Source organism: Pleurodeles waltl, chromosome 2_1 (genome assembly GCF_031143425.1).
Source record: "Pleurodeles waltl isolate 20211129_DDA chromosome 2_1, aPleWal1.hap1.20221129, whole genome shotgun sequence".
NCBI lineage: Eukaryota > Metazoa > Chordata > Amphibia > Caudata > Salamandridae > Pleurodeles > Pleurodeles waltl.
Genome location: NC_090438.1, coordinates 484,153,684 through 484,177,874, shown reverse-complemented (window position 1 = coordinate 484,177,874; position 24,191 = coordinate 484,153,684). Strand labels below are relative to the sequence as shown.

At 45.9% G+C, this 24,191-nt stretch overlaps 1 protein-coding gene across 2 annotated transcripts in view; it reads right to left on the bottom strand.

The window, feature by feature from the left end:
* Nucleotides 1–24,191, bottom strand: part of NUP62CL (nucleoporin 62 C-terminal like) — a 140,243-nt gene that overhangs the window by 109,293 nt on the left and 6,759 nt on the right. For both annotated transcript variants that reach the window (XM_069213728.1, XM_069213719.1), the window contains exons 2-3: nucleotides 21,614–21,908; nucleotides 18,448–18,821 (exon numbers count right to left, since the gene is read on the bottom strand). In XM_069213728.1, coding sequence (XP_069069829.1) covers nucleotides 18,448–18,821; nucleotides 21,614–21,897 — 658 coding nt within the window. In that variant the 5' untranslated portion in view covers nucleotides 21,898–21,908. The remainder of the gene's footprint in view (nucleotides 1–18,447; nucleotides 18,822–21,613; nucleotides 21,909–24,191) is intronic.

The following is a 24,191-nucleotide window of genomic DNA, read 5'->3' as shown; positions in this document are numbered from 1 at the left end:
GCAGGTAAGGGGGGGGGGCTCCTCAGGGTAGCCACCACCTGGGCTATGCAGAGGTTCGCCTGGGAGTCGCTCCAGCACTGGAGTTCGGTTCCTTCAGGTCCTGGGGGCTGCGGGTGCAGTGTTGGTTCCAGGCAGTCAGGGGGAGCCTCTGGATTTCCTTTGCAGGTGTCGCTGTGGGGTCTCAGGGGGGTCGTCTCTGGTTACTCACAGGCTTGCAGTCGCCGGGGAGTCCTCCATGAGGTGTTTGTTTTCTGCAAGTCGAGTCGGGGGCATCGGGTGCAGAGTGGGAAGTCTCACGCTTCCGGCGGGAAACGTGGAGTCTTTAAAGTTGCTTCTTTGTTGCAGATGGTTGAACAGAGCCGCTGTTCACTGGAGCTTCTTGGTCCTTTGGGTGCAGGGCAATCCTCTGAGGCTTCAGAGGTTGCTGGTCCCTGTTGGATGCATCGCTGTTGCAGTTTTCGACAAAGTAGGGAGACAGGCTGGTGGGGCTGAGACCAAATCAGTTGTCGTCTCCGTCTTCACTGCAGGGCTTCAGGTCAGCAGTCCTTCTTCTTTAGGTTGCAGGAATATAGTTTCCTAGGTTCTGTGGGCCCCTAAATACTGAATTTAGGGGGGTGTTTAGGTCTGTGAGGGCAGTAGCCAATGGCTACTCTCCTTGAGGGTGGCTACACCCTCTTTGTGCCTCCTCCCTGTGGGGAGGGGGGCACATCCTTAATCCTATTTGGGTAATCCTCCATCCACAAGATGGAGGATTTCTAAAAGTAAGAGTCACCTCAGCTCAGGACACCTTAGGGGCTGTCCTGACTGGGGGTGACTCCTCCTTTTTTTTCTCATTATCTCCTCCAGCCTTGCTGCCAAAAGTGGGGGCAGTGGCCGGAGGGGCAGGCATCTCCACTAGCTGGGATGCCCGGGGCACTGTAACAAAAGCGGTGAGCCTTTGAGGCTCACCGCCAGGTGTTACAGTTCCTGCAGGGGGAGGTGAGAAGCACCTCCACCCAGTACAGGCTTTGTTCCTGGCCACAGAGTGACAAAGGCACTCTCCCCATGTGGCCAGCAACATGTCTGGTGTGTGGCAGGCTGGCAAAAACCAGTCAGCCTACACTGGAAGTCGGGTGTGTTTTCAGGGGGCATCTCTGAGATGCCCTCTGGGTGTATTTTTCAATAAAGTGCACACTGGCATCAGTGTGCATTTATTGTTCTGAGAAGTTTGATACCAAACGTCCCAGTTTTCAGTGTAGCCATTATGGCGCTGTGGAGTTCGTGTTTGACAGACTCCCAGACCATATACTCATATGGCTACCCTGCACTTACAATGTCTAAGGTTTGGCTTAGAGACTGTAGGGGCATAGTGCTCATGCACTTATGCCCTCACCTGTGGTGTAGTGCACCCTGCCTTAGGGCTGTAAAGCCTGCTAGAGGCGTGACTTACCTATGCCACAGGCAGTGTGGGGTTGGCATGGCACCCTGAGGGGACTGCCATGTCGACTTAGTCATTTTCTCCCATCAGCACATACAAGCTGTGAAGCAGTGTGTATGTGCTGAGTGAGGGGTCCCTAGGGTGGCATAAGACATGCTGCAGCTCTTAGAGACCTTCCCTGGCATCAGGGCCCTTGGTACCAGGGGTACCAATTACAAGGGACTTACCTGAGTGCCAGGGTTGTGCCAACTGTGGAGACAAAGGTACAGTTTAGGGAAAGAACACTGGTGCTGGGGCATGGTTAGCAGGGTCCTAGCACACTTTCAAATCATAACTTAGCATCAGCAAAGGCAAAAGGTCAGGGGGTAACCATGCCAAGGAGGCATTTCCTTACACAACCCCTCCGCCAAACGAAAGAGGATGAGACTAACCTTTCCCAAGAGAGTCTTCATTTTCTAAGTGGAAGAACCTGGAAAGGCCATCAGCATTGGCATGGGCAGTCCCAGGTCTGTGTTCCACTATAAAGTCCATTCCCTGTAGGGATATGGACCACCTCAACAGTTTAGGGTTTTCTCCTTTCATTTGCATTAGCCATCTGAGAGGTCTGTGGTCAGTTTGAACTATGAAGTGAGTACCAAAAAGGTGTGGTCTCAACTTCTTCAGGGACCAGACCACAGCAAAGGCCTCCCTCTCAATGGCACTCCAATGCTGCTCCCTGGGGAGTAACCTCCTGCTAATGAAAGCAACAGGCTGGTCAAGGCCATCATCATTGGTTTGGGACAGGACTGCCCCTATCCCATGTTCAGAGGCATCAGTCTGCACAATGAACTGCTTGGAGTAATCTGGAGCTTTTGGAACTGGTGCTGTGCACATAGCTTGCTTCAGGGTGTCAAAGGTCTGTTGGCATTCTGCAGTCCAGTTTACCTTCTTGTGCATTTTCTTAGAGGTAAGTTCTGTGAGGGGTGTCACTATGGATCCATATCCCTTCACAAACCTCCTATAGTAACCAGTCAAGCCAAGGAATGCCCTGACTTGAGTCTGGGTTTTTGGAGCTACCCAGTCCAGAATAGTCTGGATTGTGGGTTGGAGTGGCTGAACTTGGCCTCCACCTGCAAGGTGCCCCAAGTAGACCACAGTACCCTGCCCTATCTGACATTTAGATGCCTTTATAGAGAGGCCTGCTGCTTGCAGGGCCTGCAAAACCTTCTTCAGGTGGACCAGGTGATCCTGCCAGCTGGAGCTTAAGACAGCAATATCATCAAGATAAGCTGCACTAAAGGACTCCAAGCCAGCAAGGACTTGATTCACCAACCTTTGGATGGTGGCAGGGGCGTTCTTTAAGCCAAAGGGCATCACAGTGAACTGATAGTGCCAATTAGGTGTAGAGACTGCTGTTTTCTCTTTTGCTCCTGGTGCCATTTTTATTTGCCAGTACCCTGCTGTCAAGTCAAAGGTACTTAAGTATCTGGCAGCACCCACTTTGTCAATTAACTCATCTGCTCTTGTGATGGGATGAGCATCTGTCTTGGTGACACAATTAAGCCCTCTGTAGTCCACACAGAACCTCATCTCTCTCTTGCCATCTTTGGTGTGAAGTTTGGGGACTAAGACCACTGGGCTAGCTCAGAGTTCTCAATTTCTCCCAACTCCAGCATCTTGTGGACCTCCACTTTGATGCTTTCCTTAACTTGATCATCCTGTCTAAAAATGTTGTTTTTAACAGGCATGCTGTCTCCTGTGTCCACATCATGGGTACACAGGTGTGTCTGACCAGGGGTTAGGGAAAAGAGCTCAGCAAACTGTTGTATGACTTTCCTACAGTCAGCTTGCTGTTGGCCAGAGAGGGTGTCTGAGTAGACCACTCCATCTACTGAGCCATCTTTAGGGGGAGAGGCGATCAGGGAGAGGTTCACTCTCAGCTTCCTGGTCCTCATCTGTAACCATTAACATGTTTACATCTGCCCTGTCATGAAAGTTTGAGGCAGTTTACATGGATCACCCTTTTGGGGGGTCCTGCTAGGGCCTAGGTCTACCAGGTAGGTGACCTGACTCTCCCTCTCTAGCACTGGGTAAGGGCCACTCCATCTGTCCTGAAGTGCCCTGAGAGCCACAGGCTCCAGAACCCAGACTTTCTGCCCTGGCTGAAATTCAACCATAGCAGCCTTTTGGTCATACCACATCTTCTGGAGTTGTTGGCTGGCCTCAAGGTTTTTACTTGCCTTTTCCATGTACTCTGCCATCCTGGAACGTAGGCCTAATACATAGTCCACTATATCTTGCTTAGGCTCATGAAGAGGTCTCTCCCTGTCACGACTTACGTGCTGCCTTAACCTGGAGTCCGCATAACGAGTGGCGAGGATCTTGTTCCTGAATGCTCAGCCTCGGCCCAGGTAGGGGTGACTCTTTCTGGTAACCACGGTGCTGCAGGCAATGGAAACGCTAAGAGCAGGCTGTGTCCCTCAGAAGTAGTGCCAGAGGGAAAAACCCATGAAAGGGGAAAAAACCTCCAAAAAGGAAAGGTTCCTAAAACAGGAACAAAATGAATAGGGAAATACAGGAGCAAAGGTACAGGAAAAAAACACTGGAACAGATGAGTCAGTAAAGAATACAAGGAAGCAGGAGTGAAGACACATTCCAAACAGAAAGTGTTGCAGCGCAAGGAGAGAAAGAATCACAGCCCTTAACTACCAATCAACAGGAAGCGACCAACAGGAAGTATAAGGACACCATATTAGATAGGGAAAAACACATAGAATAAAATGGACAGGGGCCATAGAGAGTAGGGAACAAGGAATGCTGGGAAGAGAGGGGTAATATGAGAAAAGGAAAAGACATAAAGGAAGGCACAACAATACAACAGAAAAGGAAGAAGAAAAGAAGAAGAACAGGTGAGTGGGGGAGGTCAGACCTGCCTGGAAGCACGTCGCGCTAAAAAAAGAACGAGGCCCCATGGCCAATTTGGGGCCTCGAAATGTGCACAGCAGGCTGGGGACGCGGCGCGTCTTCAGACCGCGTGGCGCGGCCCGAATGTTCAGCTTGTGCCGCGCGCGGCGGCGCGACACTCCCAGCCTTCTTTCACAAGAGCTAGTGGTCCCCTTACAGGATGGCCAAACAGAAGTTCAAAGGGGGAAAACCCTACTCCCTTCTGAGGCACCTCTCTGAAGGTGAAAAGCAGACAAGGCAAGAGGACATCCCATCTCCTTTTGAGCTTTTCAGGGAGCCCCATGATCATGCCCTTCAATGTCTTGTTAAACCTTTCAACAAGGCAATTGGTTTGTGGATGGTATGGTGTGGTGATCTTGTAAGTCACCCGACACTCATTCCACATGTGTTTAAGGTATGCTGACATGAAGTTGGTACCTCTGTCAGAAACCACCTCCTTAGGAAATCCCACTCTGGTAAAAATACCAATGAGTTCTTTGGCTACTGCAGGGGTACCTAGTAGCATGATCCACTACTACTAGGATATACTGATTCCCTGATGTTGTGGGAGGTTCAAGTGGACACACTATATCCATTCCCACTCTGTCAAAGAGGACCCCCACCACTGGAAGTGGAATGAGAGGGGCCTTTGGATGGCCACCTGTCTTACCACTGGCTTGACAGGTGGCATAGGAGACACAAAACTCCTTGACCTTCTGGGACATGTTGGGCCAATAGAAGTGGTTGACTAACCTCTCCCATATCTTGGTTTGTCCCAAATGCCCAGCAAGTGGAATGTCATGGGAAAAGGTCAGAATGAACTCCCTAAACTCCTGATTCACTACCACTCTCCTAGTGGCACCAGGTTTGAGATCTCTTGCCTCAGTGTAAACGAGTCCATCTTCCCAATAGACCCTGTGGGTTCCACTGACATTTCCTTTTGTTTCCTCAGTAGCTTGCTGCCTAAGGCCTTTAAGAGAGGGACAGGTTTCTTGCCCCTTACGCAGCTGTTCCCTTGTGGGTCCCCCTGGGCCCAAGAGCTCAACCTGATAAGGTTCCAACTCCATAGGCTCAGTTCCCTCAGGGGATAGAACTTCTTCCTGAGAAGAGAGGTTCTTTTTCTTTTGCTGTGTTGAAGCTGGTTCCCCAGTCTTCTTTCCTTTTCTCTTGGAGGGTTGGGCCATTATTCCAGACCCCAACACCTCTTTTTCACCCTGAGCCTTGCACTGTGCCCTTGTCTTGACACACCAGTTCAGGGATACCCAGCATGGCTGCATGGGTTTTGAGTTCTACCTCAGCCCATGCGGAGGACTCCAGGTCATTTCCAAGCAAACAGTCTACTGGGATAGCAGAGGAGACTACCACCTGTTTCAGGCAAGTGACCCCTCCCCATTCTAAAGTTACCATAGCCATGGGATGTACTTTAGTCTGATTGTCAGCGTTAGTGACTGGATAAGTTTGTCCACTCAGGTATTGTCCTGGGGAAACCAGTTTGTTGGTCACCATTGGGACACTGGCACCTGTATCCCTCAGGGCTTCTACACTAATCCCATTAATAAACAGTTTCTGCCTGTATTTTTGCATATTAGGGGGGCCAGGCAGCTAGTGTGGCTAAGTTGACCCCACCCTCAGAGACTAATGTAGCTTCAGTGTGAACCCCGATTTGCTCTGGGCACACCGTTGATCCCACCTGGAGACTGGCTATTCCAGTGCTAACCGGAGTAGTAGTAGAAATGGAACCTTTCTTGGGACAGGCCTTGTCTCCAGTTTGGTGTCCCTGCTGATTACAGCTACGACACCAGGCCTTTTTGGGATCAAAGATGTTTCAACACTCTTCCCCTGGGGAGTCTTTGTGACCCCTTTCTTTTGGTCACCCCCTGTGGAAGTCTTGGTCACCCTAGTCTTGACCCAATGGTCTGCCTTCTTTCCCAATTTTTGGGGAGAAACTGGACCTAGGTGTACCAGATGCTGATGCAGTTTTTCATTGACACAATTACTTAAAAGGTGTTCTTTCATAAACAGATCGTACAGCCCTTCATAATCATATACACCACTGCCATTAATACAACCATCCAGTGTTTTGACTGAGAAGTCAACAAAATCAACCCAGGTATGGCTCGAGGATTTTTTAGCCCCCTTGAACCTAATCCTGTACTCCTCAGTTGAGAATCCAAAGCCCTCAATCAGGGTAGCCTTAATGAGGTCATAGGATTCTGCGTTTTTTCCAGAGAGTGTGAGGAGTCTATCCCTACACTTTCCAGTGAACATTTCCCAAAGGAGAGCTCCCCATTGAGATCTGTTTACTTGTCTGGTTGCACAATCCCTCTCAAAAGCTGTGAACCATTTGGTGATATCATCACCATCTTCATATTTTGTTACAATCCCTTTGAGCATTTTTAGCATGTCAGTAGTTTCTCTGACCCTATTTAAGTTGCTGCCACCATTGTTGGGAGCTAAGCCCATCTCTTGTCTTTCCCTTTCTATGGATAGGAGCTGTTTCTCCAAAGCCAGGTCATCTTCATTGAGGCTGCCCTCAATGCTTCTAGAGTTGCTGGACTCCCCTGTGGGAAAAAGAGCATCTCTGACTATCACTTGTGGAGTCAGGGTTTGAGAAACCCTGGTCTCCCTAACTAGGACAGGAGGGGGGGAAATTATCCTCCAGGTCACTAGCTTCCCCCTATGTAAGGTTGTCTTGAAAGGGTTGTCTCTAGCAAACTCTGCCAAAAGCTCCTGGAGCTGTACTTTGGTAGGGTTTGAACCAGTTTTTATCTTTTAGATTTTACAGAGAGACCTTAACTCGGACATCCTAAGATGCAGGTAAGGGACGAGGTTGGGCTCCACCACCATCTCATCTGTACTAGACATTATTTCTCTAAAAGTTGGGATACTTTTTAAGAATCTAAAACTATCTCTAGAACTTAATCCAACCTTTTACAAAACTTTTAAACTCTAAAAGAAATGCTAACCAGAACACACACAAGGCCCTAGCAGGACTTTTACAAATTTAGAAAAATAGCTCAAATTTCAAAAATCAGTTTCTAATGACAATTTTTGGAATTTAGTTGTGCGATCAGGTATTGGCTGAGTAGTCCAGCAAATGCAAAATCTTGTACCTCACCACTGATCCACCAATGTAGGAAGTTGGCTCTGTATATACTATTTCAAAGTAAGAAATAGTGTGCCCAGAGTCCAAGGGTTCCCCTTAGAGGTAAGATAGTGGCAAAAAGAGATAATTCTAATGCTCTATTTTGTGGTAGTGTGGTCGAGCAGTAGGCTTATCAGAGGGTAGTGTTAAGCATTTGTTGTACACACACAGGCAATAAATGAGGAACACACACTCAAAGACATATTCCAGGCCAATAGGATTTTATATAGAAAAATATATTTTCTTAGTTTATTTTAAGAACCACAGGTTCAAGATTTACAAGTAATACTTCAAATGAAAGGTATTTCACTCAGGTATTCTAGGAACTTTGAATAATCACAATAGCATGTACAGTTTTGACAAAATGACAATAAGATATTTTAAAAGTGGACACAGAGCAAAAATCAACAGTTCCTGGGGGAGGTAAGTAAATGTTAAGTTCACAGGTAAGTAAATCACTTACAGGGTTCAAAGTTGGGTCCAAGGTAGCCCACCGTTGGGCGTTCAGGGTAATCCCAAAGTTACCACACTAGCAGCTCAGGGCCGGTCAGGTGCAGATGTCAAAGAGGTGCCCAAAACACATAGGCTTCAATGGAAACAGGGGTGCCCCGGTTCCAGTCTGCCGGCAGGTAAGTACCCGCGTCCTCGGAGGGCAGACCAGGGGGGCTTTGTAGGGCACTTTGGGGGAGGGGGGGGGGGGGGGGGGGCGGGGGAGGTTAAGACACACAAGCAGGCACAGAAAGTACACCCTCAGGGGCACAGGGGCAGCCGGGTGCAGAGTGCAAACAGGCGTCAGGTTTTGTATTGGAATCAATGGGGAGACCCGGGGGTCTCTTCAACGATGCAGGCAGGTACAGGGGGGCTCCTCGGGGTAGCCACCACCTGGGCTAGGCAGAGGGTCACCTGGGGGTCGCTCCTGCACTGGAGTTCGGTTCCTTTAGGTCCTGAGGGCTGCGGATGCAGTGTTGGTTCCAGGCGTCAGGTTCCTTGTTACAGGCAGTCGCGGTCAGGGGGAGCCTCTGGATTTCCTCTGCAGGAGTCGCTGTGGGGGATCAAGGGGGTCGTCTCTGGTTACTCACGGGCTCGCAGTTGCCGGGGTTTCCACAGGTCAAGCCGGGGGCGTCGGGTGCAGAGTGGAAAGTCTCACGCTTCCGGCGGGAAACGTGGAGTCTTTAAAGTTGCTTCTTAGTTGCAGATGGTTGAACAGAGCCGCTGTTCACGGGAGCTTCTTGGTCCTTTGGGTGCAGGGCAATCCTCTGAGGCTTCAGAGGTCGCTGGTCCCTGTTGGATGCATCGCTGTTGTAGTTTTCGTCGAAGTAGGGGGACAGGCCGGTGGGGCTGGGACCAAATCAGTTGTCGTCTCCGTCTTCACTGCAGGGCTTCAGGTCAGCAGTCCTTCTTCTTTAGGTTGCAGGAATATAGTTTCCTAGGTTCTGTGGGCCCCTAAATACTGAATTTAGGGGGGTGTTTAGGTCTGTGAGGGCAGTAGCCAATGGCTACTCTCCTTGAGGGTGGCTACACCCTCTTTGTGCCTCCTCCCTGTGGGGAGGGGGGCACATCCTTAATCCTATTTGGGTAATCCTCCATCCACAAGATGGAGGATTTCTAAAAGTAAGAGTCACCTCAGCTCAGGACACCTTAGGGGCTGTCCTGACTGGGGGTGACTCCTCCTTGTTTTTCTCATTATCTCCTCCAGCCTTGCTGCCAAAAGTGGGAGCAGTGGCCGGAGGGGCAGGCATCTCCACTAGCTGGAATGCCCTGGGGCACTGTAACAAAAGGGGTGAGCCTTTGAGGCTCACCCCCAGGTGTTACAGTTCCTGCAGGGGGAGGTGAGAAGCACCTCCACCCAGTACAGGCTTTGTTCCTGGCCACAGAGTGACAAAGGCACTCTCTCCATGTGGCCAGCAACATGTCTGGTGTGTGGCAGGCTGGCAAAAACTAGTCAGCCTACACTGGAAGTCGGGTCTGTTTTCAGGGGGCATCTCTAAGATGCCCTCTGGGTGTACTTTTCAATAAAGTGCACACTGGCATCAGTGTGCATTTATTGTGCTGACGAGTTTGATACCAAACGTCCCACTTTCCAGTGTAGCCATTATGGTGCTGTGGAGTTCCTGTTTGACAGACTCCCAAACTGGCTACCCTGCACTTACAATGTCTAAGGTTTGGCTTAGACACTGTAGGGGCATAGTGCTCATGCACTTATGCCCTCACCTGTAGTGTAGTGCACCCTGCCTTAGGGCTGTAAGGCCTGCTAGAGGGGTGACTTACCTATCCCACAGGCAGTGTGAGGTTGGCATGGCACTCTGAGGGGAGTGCCATGTCGACTTAGTCATTTTCTCCCCATCAGCACACACAAGCTGTGAAGCAGTGTGTATGTGTTGAGTGAGGGGTCCCTAGGGTGGCATAAAACATGCTGCAGCCCTTAGAGACCTTCCCTGGCATCAGGGCCCTTGGTACCAGGGGTACCAGTTACAAGGGACTTCCCGGAGTGCCAGGGTTGTGCCAATTGTGGAGACAAAGGTACAGTTTAGGGAAAGAACACTGGTGCTGGGGCCTGGTTAGCAGGGTCCCAGCACACTTTCAAATCTTAACTTAGCATCAGCAAAGATAAAAAATCATGCGGTAACCATGCCAAGGAGGCATTTCCTTACATCTGTGTACCATATACTAGGGACTTACACAGGGAACCAGATGTGGGGTAAAAAAGGTTCCAGCAACAAAGTTTAAAAGGAGACAGCACAATCACTGGAGTCCTGGTTGGCAGGATCCCAGTGAACACAGTCAAACACACTGGCAAACAGGCAAAAAGTGGGGGTAACAACACTATAAGGAGGCTACTTTCCTACACACCATGAAAAGTCAAAGCACCAATTAGTGTCAATGTTCACAGTGGACAGGAGCTAGGCATTTTTTCAATTCGACCACACTGGGGGCAAGGGTATGGAAAGCCAAAAGGAGATCACATGTCAAAGCTTCTAGTTCTTAAAATTCCCCAGTAGCGCAATGCAGAATCCTCACGAAGGTGGTAAGGATCCCTTGAAATCAGATATGAAGCTTAGAGTTTTGTTGTCATAAGTTTTGTGTGAGGCGAAGTCTGATTCGTAACTGCTGCAGTCTCTTTGCAGCTACTTGCTCTGGGCTCAATTTTACCTTCCAACCACTTATTTGGTTCTTAGGTTCTCAAAAGCCTGAAGACAGCAAGGCTGATCGTTGTAGTTGGGCAGTACTCCAAGAGGCCAGATACCCTCACCGACAGGTACAGCTGAAGCCTTTTTCTTTACAGCAAAAAGCTCAGAGCAGGACAAACCTAAAAGTTTTGCCTGTTAATTCTATACCCTTCATGGGATAACATCCCCAATTCTTCAGAAAAATTCTTAATGGTAAAAAAAAGCCCCGAAATCCAAATACCATCCGCTCTTTGGAGGGGTAAACACAAAGAGCTTCTTTCTCTCACACTGCTTTCCATGGACAAAGAAGAAGTACGAGAATGAGCTATCCACAACAAAAGAAGAAATAAACCACATCCCCAACTCGTGTTCATTTCTCATGTCTGAGTAATGGGAGGATAGTTACGATCTGAGCTGCACCTCACAACTCCAAACTCCAGAAATACTGGATTGGCCTGTAAGGATAGCTATGAAAGAGAGAAAGGCAGTGGTATTTGCCCTAAAGCCCCCGTTATAGTCCCACCTATTCCGGAGAAAGACCTGGGAAGATAAACGAAAACCAAGGATTCCTAATCGATGGCAGGCTGGGACTGAAAGTGATGAACAAGGGTTACGTGGCTGTATCACGTTCACTACTACAGGGCCACAAAATACAGAATAGCTCCATCCTACCAGATGATCCAGCTGACCAGTCATGAGTGGTCTGCACTGGACCTTGTAGGAGCAGTGGATAAAAAGAGAATCTGTGTTAAGCATTAAGTAATGTTTTCGATATCTGAAAACAGGGATTCACTCCTGGTTCTTCTGCTATGCCTATGATGTAACATGCGACATCACATGCTTATCAATGAGGCAGCCTCGAAGTTAGCAGCAGGTCACACAACTTTACCCAAATGGGAGCAGGCACCAGCAAACGCCCTTCCCCCTACTCTAGCACCATGGGAGACAGAAAGAAATGTAACATTTGTGAGTCCAGCTGCAAAACTTCATAATCTTTTCATTATACACGTAATATATATACACACACACACACACTTAAGTGCAGTTAAGGGGTTAATTAAATATCCGCTTGATTGCTAATATACAGAAAAGGGTGATTTAAAAAACATAAGACTAGGGCAAATTCTCATTCAATGTTACCTCTGTAATGTTTGGCAACAACAAAAGCTACAGTTTTAAACAAAAACATCCTCCTTCTACAGCTAGAAAAATGTGTCACTTGCTAGCTACACCATCTACATAAATGTTTTCCTTTATGCATGCAAGTTCTCTTCTTTGAGATTCTGGCAATATTTATGGGGTTCTGATCCCAGGGGACCCCTCAAACAGCATAGCTGTTGCTTTGCAGGGCCACTCTCAGGGCTTCAACAGGGTCCATCCACCCTCCACATCTGCTCCACAGGCCTTGGCAAGCAGCAATAATTATTATAGGTTTTGGATGGTTCCCAAACCTGGGAGCGACTCCTAAAGTACTCCCCATTTCAAGTAAGTCCAGTGGCCTAATGTCTCTGGGGTTCTCATGTTTACTAATTTTGGATATGTAAGCAAACATAATGAAGATGAAGACCGAAATGTGTGACCACAGGAGACAGTTTGTGTTCACTAGTAGAGCAAGTTATGTAGTTAAGGTTGACCTCAGCAAACCATAACTTTTTTTGTGAGGATGGCGATTGCAAAATGATGGAGAATAAATGTTGCTTACAAAGAATAACATGGGCAATACAGCTCTACCTCTTCATCCTCTACTGTTCCTTTATCTTGAGAACCTGTCTGAGGAAACAAACAAATAAACCATCCACAGCAGTCCCCCAGAGGATGAGCATATCAAGCTTCATTTTAAAATGTGAGCTATGGAATATCAATTTCAAACATTATATATATATATATATATATATATGGAAAATGTCACTTACCCAGTGTACATCTGTACGTGGCATGTTGCGCTGCAGATTCACATGCTGTGCACTGTTCCTGCCATCTAGTGTTGGGCTCGGAGTGTTACAAGTGGTTTTTCTTCGAAGAAGTCTTTTCGAGTCACGGGAACGAGTGACTCCTCCTTTTCGGCTCCATTGCGCACGGGCGTTGACTCCATCTTAGATTGTTTTCCCCGCAAACGGTGAGGTAGGAGTTTTTGAAGTAAGGATACTAGAGGTGCCCATGCCATGGAGTAGATATGTATGTACATAGTGTGTAGTAAAGTAATATTTATTTACATATTTACAATTTACATGCAACTAAAACGGCTACAGGCTCCCGGGGAGGTGGGAGGGCGCATGTGAATCTGCAGCGCAACATGCCACGAACAGATGTACACTGGGTAAGTGACATTTTCCGTTCAATGGCATGTGTAGCTGCAGATACACATGCTGTGCATAGACTACAAAGCAGTAATCTCCCCAAAAGCAGTGGTTAGCCTGTAGGAGTTGAAGTTGTCTGAAATAATGTTCTTAGTACAGCCTGTCCTACTGTGGCTTGTTGTGTTGCTAAAACATTTACACAGTAATGCTTAGTAAATGTATGGGGCGTAGACCAGGTGGCTGCTTTACAGATCTCTGTCATTGGTATATTACCAAGAAAAGCCATTGTGGCGCCTTTCTTTCTAGTGGAGTGTGCCCTTGGAGTAATGGGTAATTCTCTTTTAGCTTTAAGGTAGCAGGTCTGAAGGCATTTGACTATCCATCTGGCAATGCCCTGTTTGGATACAGGGTTACCGGCATGTGGTTTTTGAAAAGCTACAAACAATTGTTTTGGTTTACGAAACTGTTTTGTTCTGTCAATGTAATACATTAGCGCTCTTTTAATGTCTAATGTATGCAATGCCCTTTCTGCTACTGAGTCTGGCTGTGGAAAGAAGACTGGGCGTTCCACAGTTTGGTTTAGATGAAAAGGTGATATGACCTTTGGTAAGAATTGTGGATTTGTATGGAGAACCACCTTATGTTTATGTATTTGTATAAAGGGTTCTTGAATAGTTGACGCCTGTATTTAGCTAAATCTTCGAAGTGAAGTGATGGCTATTAGAAAGGCTACTTTCCAAGTCAAAAATTGTATTTGACAAGAATGCATGGGTTTAAATGGTGGGCCCATGAGTCGTGTTATTACAATATTAAGATTCCACAAAGGTACTGGTGGTGTCCTTAGGGGTATGATTCTTTTTAATCCTTCCATAAAGGCTTTAATAACTGGGATTCTAAAAAGCGATTTTTAATGTTTAATCTGCAGATAAGCAGATATTGCAGTGAGATGGATTTTAATGGAAGAGAAGGCTAGAGTGGACTTTTGTAAGTGTAGTAAATAACTTGCAATGTTTTGTGTGGAGGCGTTTAATGGCATCATTTGATTAGCCTGGCAGTAGCAGACAAACCTTTTCCATTTGTTAGCTTAACAATGTCTTGTTGTGGGTTTTCTTGCTTGTTTAATGACCTCCATACACTCTTTGAAAAGGGTTAAATATCCAAATTCTAAGACTTCAGGAGCCAAATTGCTAGGTTGAGCGATGCTAGATTCGGGTGTCTGATCTGTTGGTTGTGTTGTGTTAACAGATCTGGTCTGTTTGGTAGTTTGATGTGGGGTACCACAGATAGGTCCAACAGTGTGGTGTACCAGGGTTGACGTGCCCACGTTGGTGCTATAAGTATTAGTTTGAGTATGTTTTGACTCAGTTTGTTGACCAGATAAGGAATGAGCGGGAGAGGGGGGAAAAGCGTAAGCAAATATCCCTGACCAGCTGATCCACAGAGCATTGCCCTTGGACTGAGGGTGTGGGTATCTGGACGCAAAGTTTTGGCATTTTGCGTTTTCTTTTGTTGCAAACAGATCTATGTTTGATGTCCCCCAGCGGTGGAAGTGATGTTGTAGAATCTGGGGATGTATTTCCCACTCGCAAGTTTGCTGGTGAGCTCGACTGAGATTGTCGGCTGATTGTGAATGCCTGGTATATATTGTGCTATTAGGCGCATGTTGTTGTGAATTGCCCAATGCCAATTTTTTTGTGCTAAGAGACACAGCTATGACGAGTGTCCCCCCCGTTTGTTTAGATAATACATTGTTGTCATATTGTCTGTTTTTACAAGAATGTGTTTGTGGGCTAGAAGGGGTTGAAAGGCTTTTAGTGCTAAAAAGACTGCTAACAGTTCTAAGTGATTTGTGTGAAGTTGTTTTTGCCGATTGTCCCACTGACCTTGTATGCTGTGATTGTTGAGGTGTGCTCCCTACCCAATCATGGATGCGTCTGTTGTGATAATGGCGTGAGGCACTGGGTCGTGAAAAGGCCGCCCCCTGTTTAAATTTACAGGGTTCCACCATTGAAGCGAAGAGTGTGTTTTGCGGTCTATCAACACTAGATCTTGGAGTTGACCCTGTGCCCATTGTTTTTCTAGGCACTGTTGTAAGGGCCGCATGTGTAGCCTTGAGGTTGGGACAATAGCTATGCATGAGGACATCATGCCTAGTAGTTTCATCACAAACCTGAACGTGTAGTGTTGGTTTGGTTGCATGCTTGTTTTTATATTTTGAAACGACTGAACTCTTTGTGGACTTGAGTGGCAGTTGCTCTTTGTGTGTTGAGTGTTGCTCCCAAGTATTGTTGTATTTGGGATGGTTGTAAATGAGATTTTTGGTAATTTATAGCAAACCCTAGTTTGTGTAGACTATCTAGTACGTATTGCGTGGGAACGTGACATTGTCGTTGAGTGTTGGCTTTTATTAGCCAATCGTCTAGATATGGGAATACGTGCATGTGAGGTCTCCTTATATGAGCTGCTACCACAGCTAGGCATTTTCTAAATACCCTGTGGGCTGTTTTTATTCTGAACGGCAACACCTTGAATTGGTAATGTTTGCCATGTATTACAAACCTGAGCTATTTACTGTGAGATGGATGGATGGGTATGTGAAAATACGCATCCTTGAGATCCAGTGTTGTCATGTATTCCCCTTGTTTTAGTAAGGGGACTACGTCCTGAAGTGTTACCATGTTGAAATTATCTGATTTTATGAAGAGATTCAGTGTTCTGAGATATAAGATAGGTCTTAACGTTTTGTCTTTTTGGGATAAGGAAATACAGGGAGTAAACGCCTGTTCCTTTCTGGTGATAGGGTACTAAGCTCTATGGCTTGTTTTGCTAGCAGTGCTTGGACCTCTATTTGTAATAGGTCTAAGTGTTGTTGAGACATTTTGTGTGGTTTTGGGGGAACATCTGGAGGGAATGTTGTGAACTCTATGCAGTAACCATGTTGGATAATTGATAGGACCCACGTGTCTGTGGTAATGTGTGTCCAATTGTGGTTGTATTTGGTTAATCTCCCCCCCCACCGGTGATCTGTTGGGGAAGTGTGACATTTAAGTCACTGCTTGCTAGGGCTTGGTTTGGAAGGCTGGAATTTCCCCTATTCCTCTTGGGAACTGTCCTCTGTAGGAACCACAAAACCCCCCTCTCTGGTACTGAGACCAGTAGGTGGGTTTTGTTTGGGAGGTGGATGGTTCTGATGGCTGTTGTCTAAACTCTCCCCTAAACTGTGGTTTCCTAAATGTTCCTCTGTATTGTGAGGAGTAGAGCGCGCCCATGGCTTTGGCCGTGTCCGTGTCTTTTTTCATTTTTTCGATTGCTGTATCTACTTCTGGCCCAAATAGCTGGTGTTGATTAAACGGCATATTCAATACCGCCTGTTGTATCTCTGGTTTAAACCCAGAACTTCGCAGCCGTGCATGCCTTCTAATTGTTACTGCTGTATTGACAGTCCGTGCCGCTGTATCAGCAGAGTCTAGGGCAGACCGGATTTGGTTGTTTGATATGGCCTGTCCTTTTTCGACCACTTGTTGGGCACGTTTTTGGTGTTCTTTGGGCAAGTGCTGGATGATGTCTCGCATCTCGTCCCAGTGCGCCCTGTCGTAGCGGGCAAGTAGGGCTTGTGAGTTGGCAATTCGCCACTGATTGGCTGCTTGTGATGCCACTCTGTTCCCTGCAGCGTCAAATTTTCTACTTTCCTTATCAGAGGGTGGCGCATCTCCTGATGATTGTGAATTTGCCAGTTTCCTTGCAGCCCCCAAAACCACCGAGTCCGGAGGGAGCTGTTGAGTAATAAACACTGGGTCTGAAGGGGGCGTTTTTTATTTCTTTTCGACCCTTGGCGTGATGGCTCTCCCTTTTACAGGTTCTTGGAAGACCTGTTGTGCGTGTTTAAGCATGCCCGGTAACATTGGTAAACTTTGGTACGATGCATGCGTGGATGCCAGAGTGTTAAACAGGAAGTCATCCTCTACCTGTTCCGAGTGCATTGTTACGTTGTGAAATGTTGCTGCTCTGGCCAGTACCTGCGTGTAGGACGTACTGTCCTCTGGCGGTGAAGGTTTTGTTGGATAACACTCTGGGCTGTTGTCCAATATAGGTGGGTCGTATAGATCCCAGGGGTCTGCATCATCTTGAGTCATCCCAGCATGTGTGGGTGACTGTGCCATTGGTGTACCCACTGGTGACAACTGTGGTGACTGCAGTGGGGATGTTTGTGGTGAGAAATGTGGTGGTGGTGACTTTTCTCTAACCACTTTGGCTTTTGGTTGCATTTCAATCTCGTGAAAAGCCAGTTTTCTTTTTGACTTGAGGTGAGGGATGGTTTGTATCTTCCCTGTGTCTTTCTGGATTTGTAACCTTTGCTGAGTTTGGTCATGTTGTTCTAAATCCAGTTCCTGCTCAAATCTGTGCCTTTCTTTGAGCTGCAGAGACAGCCCTTGTTCTTCAGTGTAGGAAGAACGTTTATGCTCCGAAGCCGATTTTTTCGGTACCGAAATTCCCACTGAAATTGTCTTTTCAGGTTCCGATAAGCTCTTTCGAGGCTTGTTTGACTCGATACCGACTCTTTTCGGTGCCGGTTTCTCGACCGGAGACGGAAGTCTTCGGCAAATCTTTGGCCTTTTCTGGTGCCGATGTTACTTGGTCACCTTCTTTTCTGTGGGTTGAGCCGTGGCCTTCTGGCAGTGGCGTCCCCGTGGCCTTTAGTTTTTTGGTGTGACCTTGGGTGTGGGACGGGGCAGGTGTACTCACTTTTTGCGCCGCCGAAGGTCGATCACCGTCGGATTCATCAGAGTCCGATCCCTGAATGGATATCCGCATCTCTTCTTCCTCGACGTCGAGATGTTGTTTCGGCTTCGACGCCACCTGTAGTCATCTTGCGCGTCGATCCCTTAAGGGATTCTTGGATCGAAACGCTCGGCAGGCCTCACACGTATCCTCTGTGTTCGGGTGATAAACACAGGTTACAGACCCGATGCTGGTCTGTATAAGGATACTTGGCTTGACACTTGGGACAGAAACGGAAGGGGGTCCGGTCCATTAGTCTTTGACGACGGGTGTGGTCGGGCCGACCAGGCCTTGGTGAAGTGCGGAAGCCCCGAAGGGCCGCCGAAGCGGTCTTGTTGTCCGTGCTGATGTGATGAAACTAAACCGGTACCGAACATAAACCGTAACGAATTTCGATGATTTTCTACTTTTCCCGATTCAAATTACGGAGCGAAGAGGAACACGTCCGAACCCGATGGCGGAAAGAAAACAATCTAAGATGGAGTCGATGCCCATGCGCAATGGGGCCAAAAAGGAGGAGTAACTCGGTTCTGTGACTCAAAAAGACTTCTTAGAAGAAAAACAACTTGTAACACTCCGAGCCCAACACTAGATGGCAGGAACAGTGCACAGCATGTGTATCTGCAGCTACACAGGCCATCGAACATTATTATATATATTTGTGTGAACCTTGTAAACACACTACAAAACAAATGAGAAAAAGGCACTGTGGATACTTACCTGTGGACTGCCCTCCAAGACTGAAAGTAGCTGCTGGCTGAGCACTCGATGGGCCTGTAGAAGCTGGGGTAGGGACGCCAAAGGATAAGCCTGTTGCAGTTGCTGGCTGAGCTGCAGTACTAGTGGCAGTCATTCCAAAACCAGAAGGGTTCCCCGACATCGCACTTGAGAAAGAAAAGCCTCCTGTTGCAGCTGGCGGGGCACCAGGCTGGGTGGTGGCAGCAGGGGCACCAAAAGAAAAGCCAGTGGGAGCAGTGGTCTGACTGGCCTGCATTGTGCTGGGTGCTGCATTGCTGGAGAGTCCAAAACCACCTAGAGGTGCAGCGGGCTGTGAGGCATTGGTACCTCCCAAATTCAATTTAGGAGTATTTGTCCTAAAGAAATAAAAATCTAATCAATGTATATTTGGCACTCCATACATTGTTTCCCACATATAGCCATTATAAAGTGTTTCAAATCTGCCTCAACATTATGCACACTCAGATTACAAAGTATTAGAATCATATATAGTTTGTCTCAACTCAACGTACTGAACTAGGAAGTGATGCAGTAGCTCAAACTAGATAAGTATGCAGAAACGCCAAAGAGGTTTGGTCACAAGAACTTATTTCACATTAAGCAGAGTTCTTTATATAACAGCTCTACAACACATGGTAATAATTATTCAAGGCATCACATTCACAATTGCTCTGCTCAAGCAACAACATGGGTGTTATAAATTTTTGCCCTAGCACAAGATCCAATATGAACATTAGAACCAACAATGCTTAAATTCTTACTGTTATTTATGCAAACAAGTAACCAGATTATATTTCCATTTCACTGAACCTTAAGTGGATTACAAGGCAAAACGCTTGTTGATGTATAGGTGAAGCCGCCTGTATTACATGTATATAACATTACTGTGGCACACGTTTGACAAATTTAGACAATTATGTAAAACATACATTATGTACATTGATTCGACATATGTCTCTGTATATTCCTTAGCAGGTCAAAGTTGTGAGTCCAAATTAATCCACAGAAAAAACAAGTTCCATATTGACTTCCTAGTCCAGTCTTATTTAAGGAATATACAGAGACATATGAATCATGAGTGGAGATGTGATGGATATATTTTTTGGATTCAAATTTTGAATTCAAGACAGATGTAAGATTTATTTAGTGGGACTTTCGCTATAGTTGATAATATTTGAATAATGCCTTGATCACTTCAATGTCGAATCAATGTAGATAATGTATGTTTTACAAAATTGTCTAAATTTGTCAAACGTGTGCCACAGTAATGTTATATGTTAAACTGGTTGATTAGTTAATCCATGCAGGGGATTTAGGGTGTGATCCCTACTGGAGTGCGCCGTTGGGGTTATATGAGTTTAAATAACATAATTCGGGATACTTGGTGCGCCACCTCTCCCTCATCAACACACCCTTTTTCTGGCAATATGACTTTATTACATTAGGTTGGAAACTAGATCTATTTTAGTTAATTGAGGTATTTCTTAATTGACCGCCCAAAATGAAAAGTAAGATAACTCTCCCTCAAATCAACCACTAATTAATTAGAAATGTGTCTTTGAAACAGTTATCGCTGTTCAGGTCAGAGCAAGGCATACATATCAACAAACAAGAAACTGCATTGGGTAAACCATGGCTTTAAAAATGAAATTACAACATAACATATTTTACAATAAAGTCTCTAGTGTTTGATACATATAAAAGAATGAATATTTTGCTGTTAAATATGGTGGTTCTTCGACACTGGCCACGATGCAGAGTTGACGAGAGCCCATGGTTATGGCATGCCTAGGCTATTGTATTATTGTTCATACTGGTCTTCCTGCAAAAACGTATTTCTTGACATTATTGTTTCAGTGCATTTAAATATGATATGCACATTTCTCTCAAGGAATCCAGTCCGCTCACCCCAAGCTGCCACGGATAAGCCTAAGATCCCTCACAGAAATCTGCTTCTTATTATAGGGGTTAGACTTTAAGTTTGTGATAGCTCAGACACTGCTTACATCAAGAGTGAAAACTTTCCAAACCCCTTAATTACCAATTAATAATTGTCAAGAATACAATTAAAATACTACTGACAGAAATAGAGAGGATCTTCCACAATCTAGAAGAGTTTAGTTATGCTATATTAATCAGTCTTCGCTCACTTTCTGCCTGGCTTTTGAACACAGAGTGAAAGCAATAGTTAAATAGGAGATGAGAACAGTTTGTAATAAACGAGTCAAATAATATAACAAGTAAGGTGCAACAAACTAATTGTAGAACATTTTTCTGACAAAACATGGTCCAGTGCAGTGCTGTAAGAGTCTGAAAAGCATGTTATCTAAAGTACCAATCATCTTAGGAGGGCGTGATGTGTCCACTGGTACAGAACGTTTGAGTACATAAATAAATATTCTATAACTGAAGCAGAAAATGTGTCAAATTCTGCTCCTGTGTATGAGCTATTAATTAGAAAATGGTGCAAATGAATGTCACCCAATATTGGAAGGATTCACAATTTTAATTGACGAACACATATGGAGTTCAACTCCAACCTCTGCTATCTGATTAACAGTTTTACCAGAAGTGTGATTGGGTGCCCAACTAAGGGTCTTAATGAGCAGCCTAATGTCTTTGCACAACCAGCGTGAGAAGTTATTTTTCCACTATCCCATCCCTCAACCTTAAGAATTTATAATGATGAGCAATGTTTGGTTTCAGCTGGCCTACCACATGCCAAACCTTCTTCCCACAATATAGCGCACATAGAATTTTATCCACAGACCTCAAACTTCAGATAAGTAAATTTGCTTTCCAAGCTTGGTTGCATAATGTAGGTTCATATAAGATAGAAAAGGTATTGAGACTCACTGCAAATGTGTCCATATTTCTTTAAAAAATAAAACACAAAAAAACAGATAGGCTGGTGCACACTCGGGACAACTATGTGGCAATACACATGCAGCTGATGAGTGTGGGCAAGGTAAAGGCAGTCTTTCTGCATATTCATCTACAAGAACAAAAAGTGTGTGCCTGCTGTGGGAACCAATATCGAAAAAGCCATAATTTTCAAGGGACTGGGTGAGCACGTTCATATTCTTCACTGAGTCAAAATTCCCATGAAAATGTTTTGTTCTTCACATGTACAATTTGCAGTTCTTACCCAAAAGAGAATCCTCCTCCTGTTGAAGCTGGTGTAGACGTCGCTGGAGTGCCGAAACTGAATCCAGGGGTTGATGTGGCTGCAGCAGGAGTAGACATAGAGAAGAGACCTGCAGGTTGAGATGTGGTAGCATTCTGTGTCGGTGTTCCAAAACTGATCCCTCCTGCTGCACCAGATGGAGCAAAGGAAAAGCCCCCTGTTGGAACACTGGCCGTTGTCTTTGGAGTACCAAAACTGAACCCTCCTCCTGTACCCCCTGTACCACCAAAATTAAATCCACTCATCTTGCACGACTCTGGAAAAAGTGAAACAGTTTAGATACACAGCTGAATTTATAAACTGTATAATTAATTTTATCTGACATTTTCCATAATATTTCACCAGATGGTAAACAGCTACGTTTTCTGCATGGAACAATGAAATGCTTGGCATCAAGATTACCTTCCAGAATGTACTTCCTCTCTCCTTGTCTGTAATCGCCAAGTCAAGAAATCGAGATTGGACCATCATGTTCTCGCCTTGTCAAGGACATGCACCAACAGAAATTGCAAGCTACTGATAATATTTTACATGCATGCTCTGTAAACGTTAATTGCATTCAAATTGATGTTACCTTTATAAAATTGAGACATTAGTACCATTTCAAGCGCTTTTCCTATTCTAATATGCACCACTGTAGGACCACAGAAAGGATTTTTTTCTACTAAAATGGCATTTATTCAGTAGCTGTAGACCAATGGTAGTAGACCTGGCAATGCTGAAATAATTTGTCTTCTATTCCATTACCAATGCCTCTATTGATATACTTAATATGCTAAGTAAATACACTATAGCTGAAAGATTGTACTAATGTATATAGAACACAAAGAAGATGGGGTTTTTTCTTGGTGCTTAATAACAGGTGTCAATTTATATGCAACTGAATGGTCTCTATTTACTGCATTAAATACATTTGTAATAGCCATGCAGAAATTCAAACTTACAACCGACTAAACCATCCCACCGGAATAGTAAATCGGTATATTCACAAACAGATAAAGTATGGGGGGCAATACCACCATCTTTGTTACCGATATATGAGCCACCAGAGACATTTTCAGGGATCTCCAAAAGACAATATTGCTTTTTATGGAACGATATGCTCTACCCAGATTACCCTCACATACATCTTCCATGGTGTGATAAATTTGAATACCAAGGAATCAAATGGAGGAGGTCTCCAAACTGATCCAAATCAGACACTTCTTGATCTACAACTGGACTCTGTCCGAGGGACTGCTTGGCTGCCCAAAGGACTCACCTGGACTGCTTTTGCTGGAAGGACTGCTGCCCGGCTTGTTGCCTTGCTGATGTCTGACCCCTGAATCTGCTGGAAGATCTCTGCCTTCCTCCACAAGTACTCTCCAAGGGCTTGGATTGAGCTTGCCTCCTGTTCTGAGGTCTTGGGGCTATCAAAGTCTTCACCAAAGAGAAGAAAATCCAGCATGTAAAAAAAATTTAAAAAATTGATGCAACACCAGCAAAATTTGATGCAATGTCTGCCGGATCGATGCAGCGCCTGTTGCCTCTGCTCAACACATCGTCCCTGGACATCAAAATATCCCCGCATCGCAGTGCGGACCCAACGCTGTGCTCCTTTGCCACGCCTGGGAGATGCAGGGGGGGTGGGCGGTGAGGTAACAGACGATTTGCTCTTTATGTTTTGACGCATGTCCACCTCTGAGACCCCCTGCACATTGTTATTTTTGTCTCATCCCGGGTACTGTGTGTTAAAAGGATACAACCACTGATGCTGAAGGATTGAGACTCATAAAAGTGATATCTTGACTTGTTCATATTGGATTTTTAGCATTCTGATCTTATTTTATTCAGATAACTATTTTCCTAAACTGGTGTGGAGTACTTTCTGAGGAGTTTCCACTGTGTTACTGTACGAGATGTAGCAAAGATAGTTTACACACTGCCTTCCAAGTTAAGCCTGCTTGCTCTGTGCCAATCTACTATAGGGTGAGCACAGAATATTTTAGGTTGTGTTGTTACCTACCCTGATTGGGACTGTGGTCCCTACTTGGACAGGGTGCATACTTCTGCCAGACAGAGACCCAATTTCTAACACCCCCTATGAGTATGAGGAGATTGACTCACGGGTGAGGGCGTAGCCAAGAAAATGGTGGGTTAAAGGTGCCCTAGTGGGGCTCCGGCCTGACACGTTCTTATCCTGCATTAACCCTGTGTCTCCGGACGCAATTGACCCTCACAAATCCTGCAATCTTGTTCCATGCAGCCACTTTACCAATTACCGCTGAGCAAAGCAAAGCAGATGGTCACACAGCTGAAATGTAGTTCCAGTACAGTGAAGTGATCTGCACTAAGATGGCAGACGCTGGGAACGGACTGCGGCAATGCAGAAGTTACCCCAGGGACCTGACTTGTGGAGGGGAGGAGACACACTCCAGTTAAGCAGGTGTGACACCCCATGAGACCTCCTCCCCCTTCCTGCACCTCTGCTGGAACGTAGCAGACTGGGGTCTTAATGTCAGCAGCAGCATGGCTGGGAGTGCCTGGGACTGATCACTGC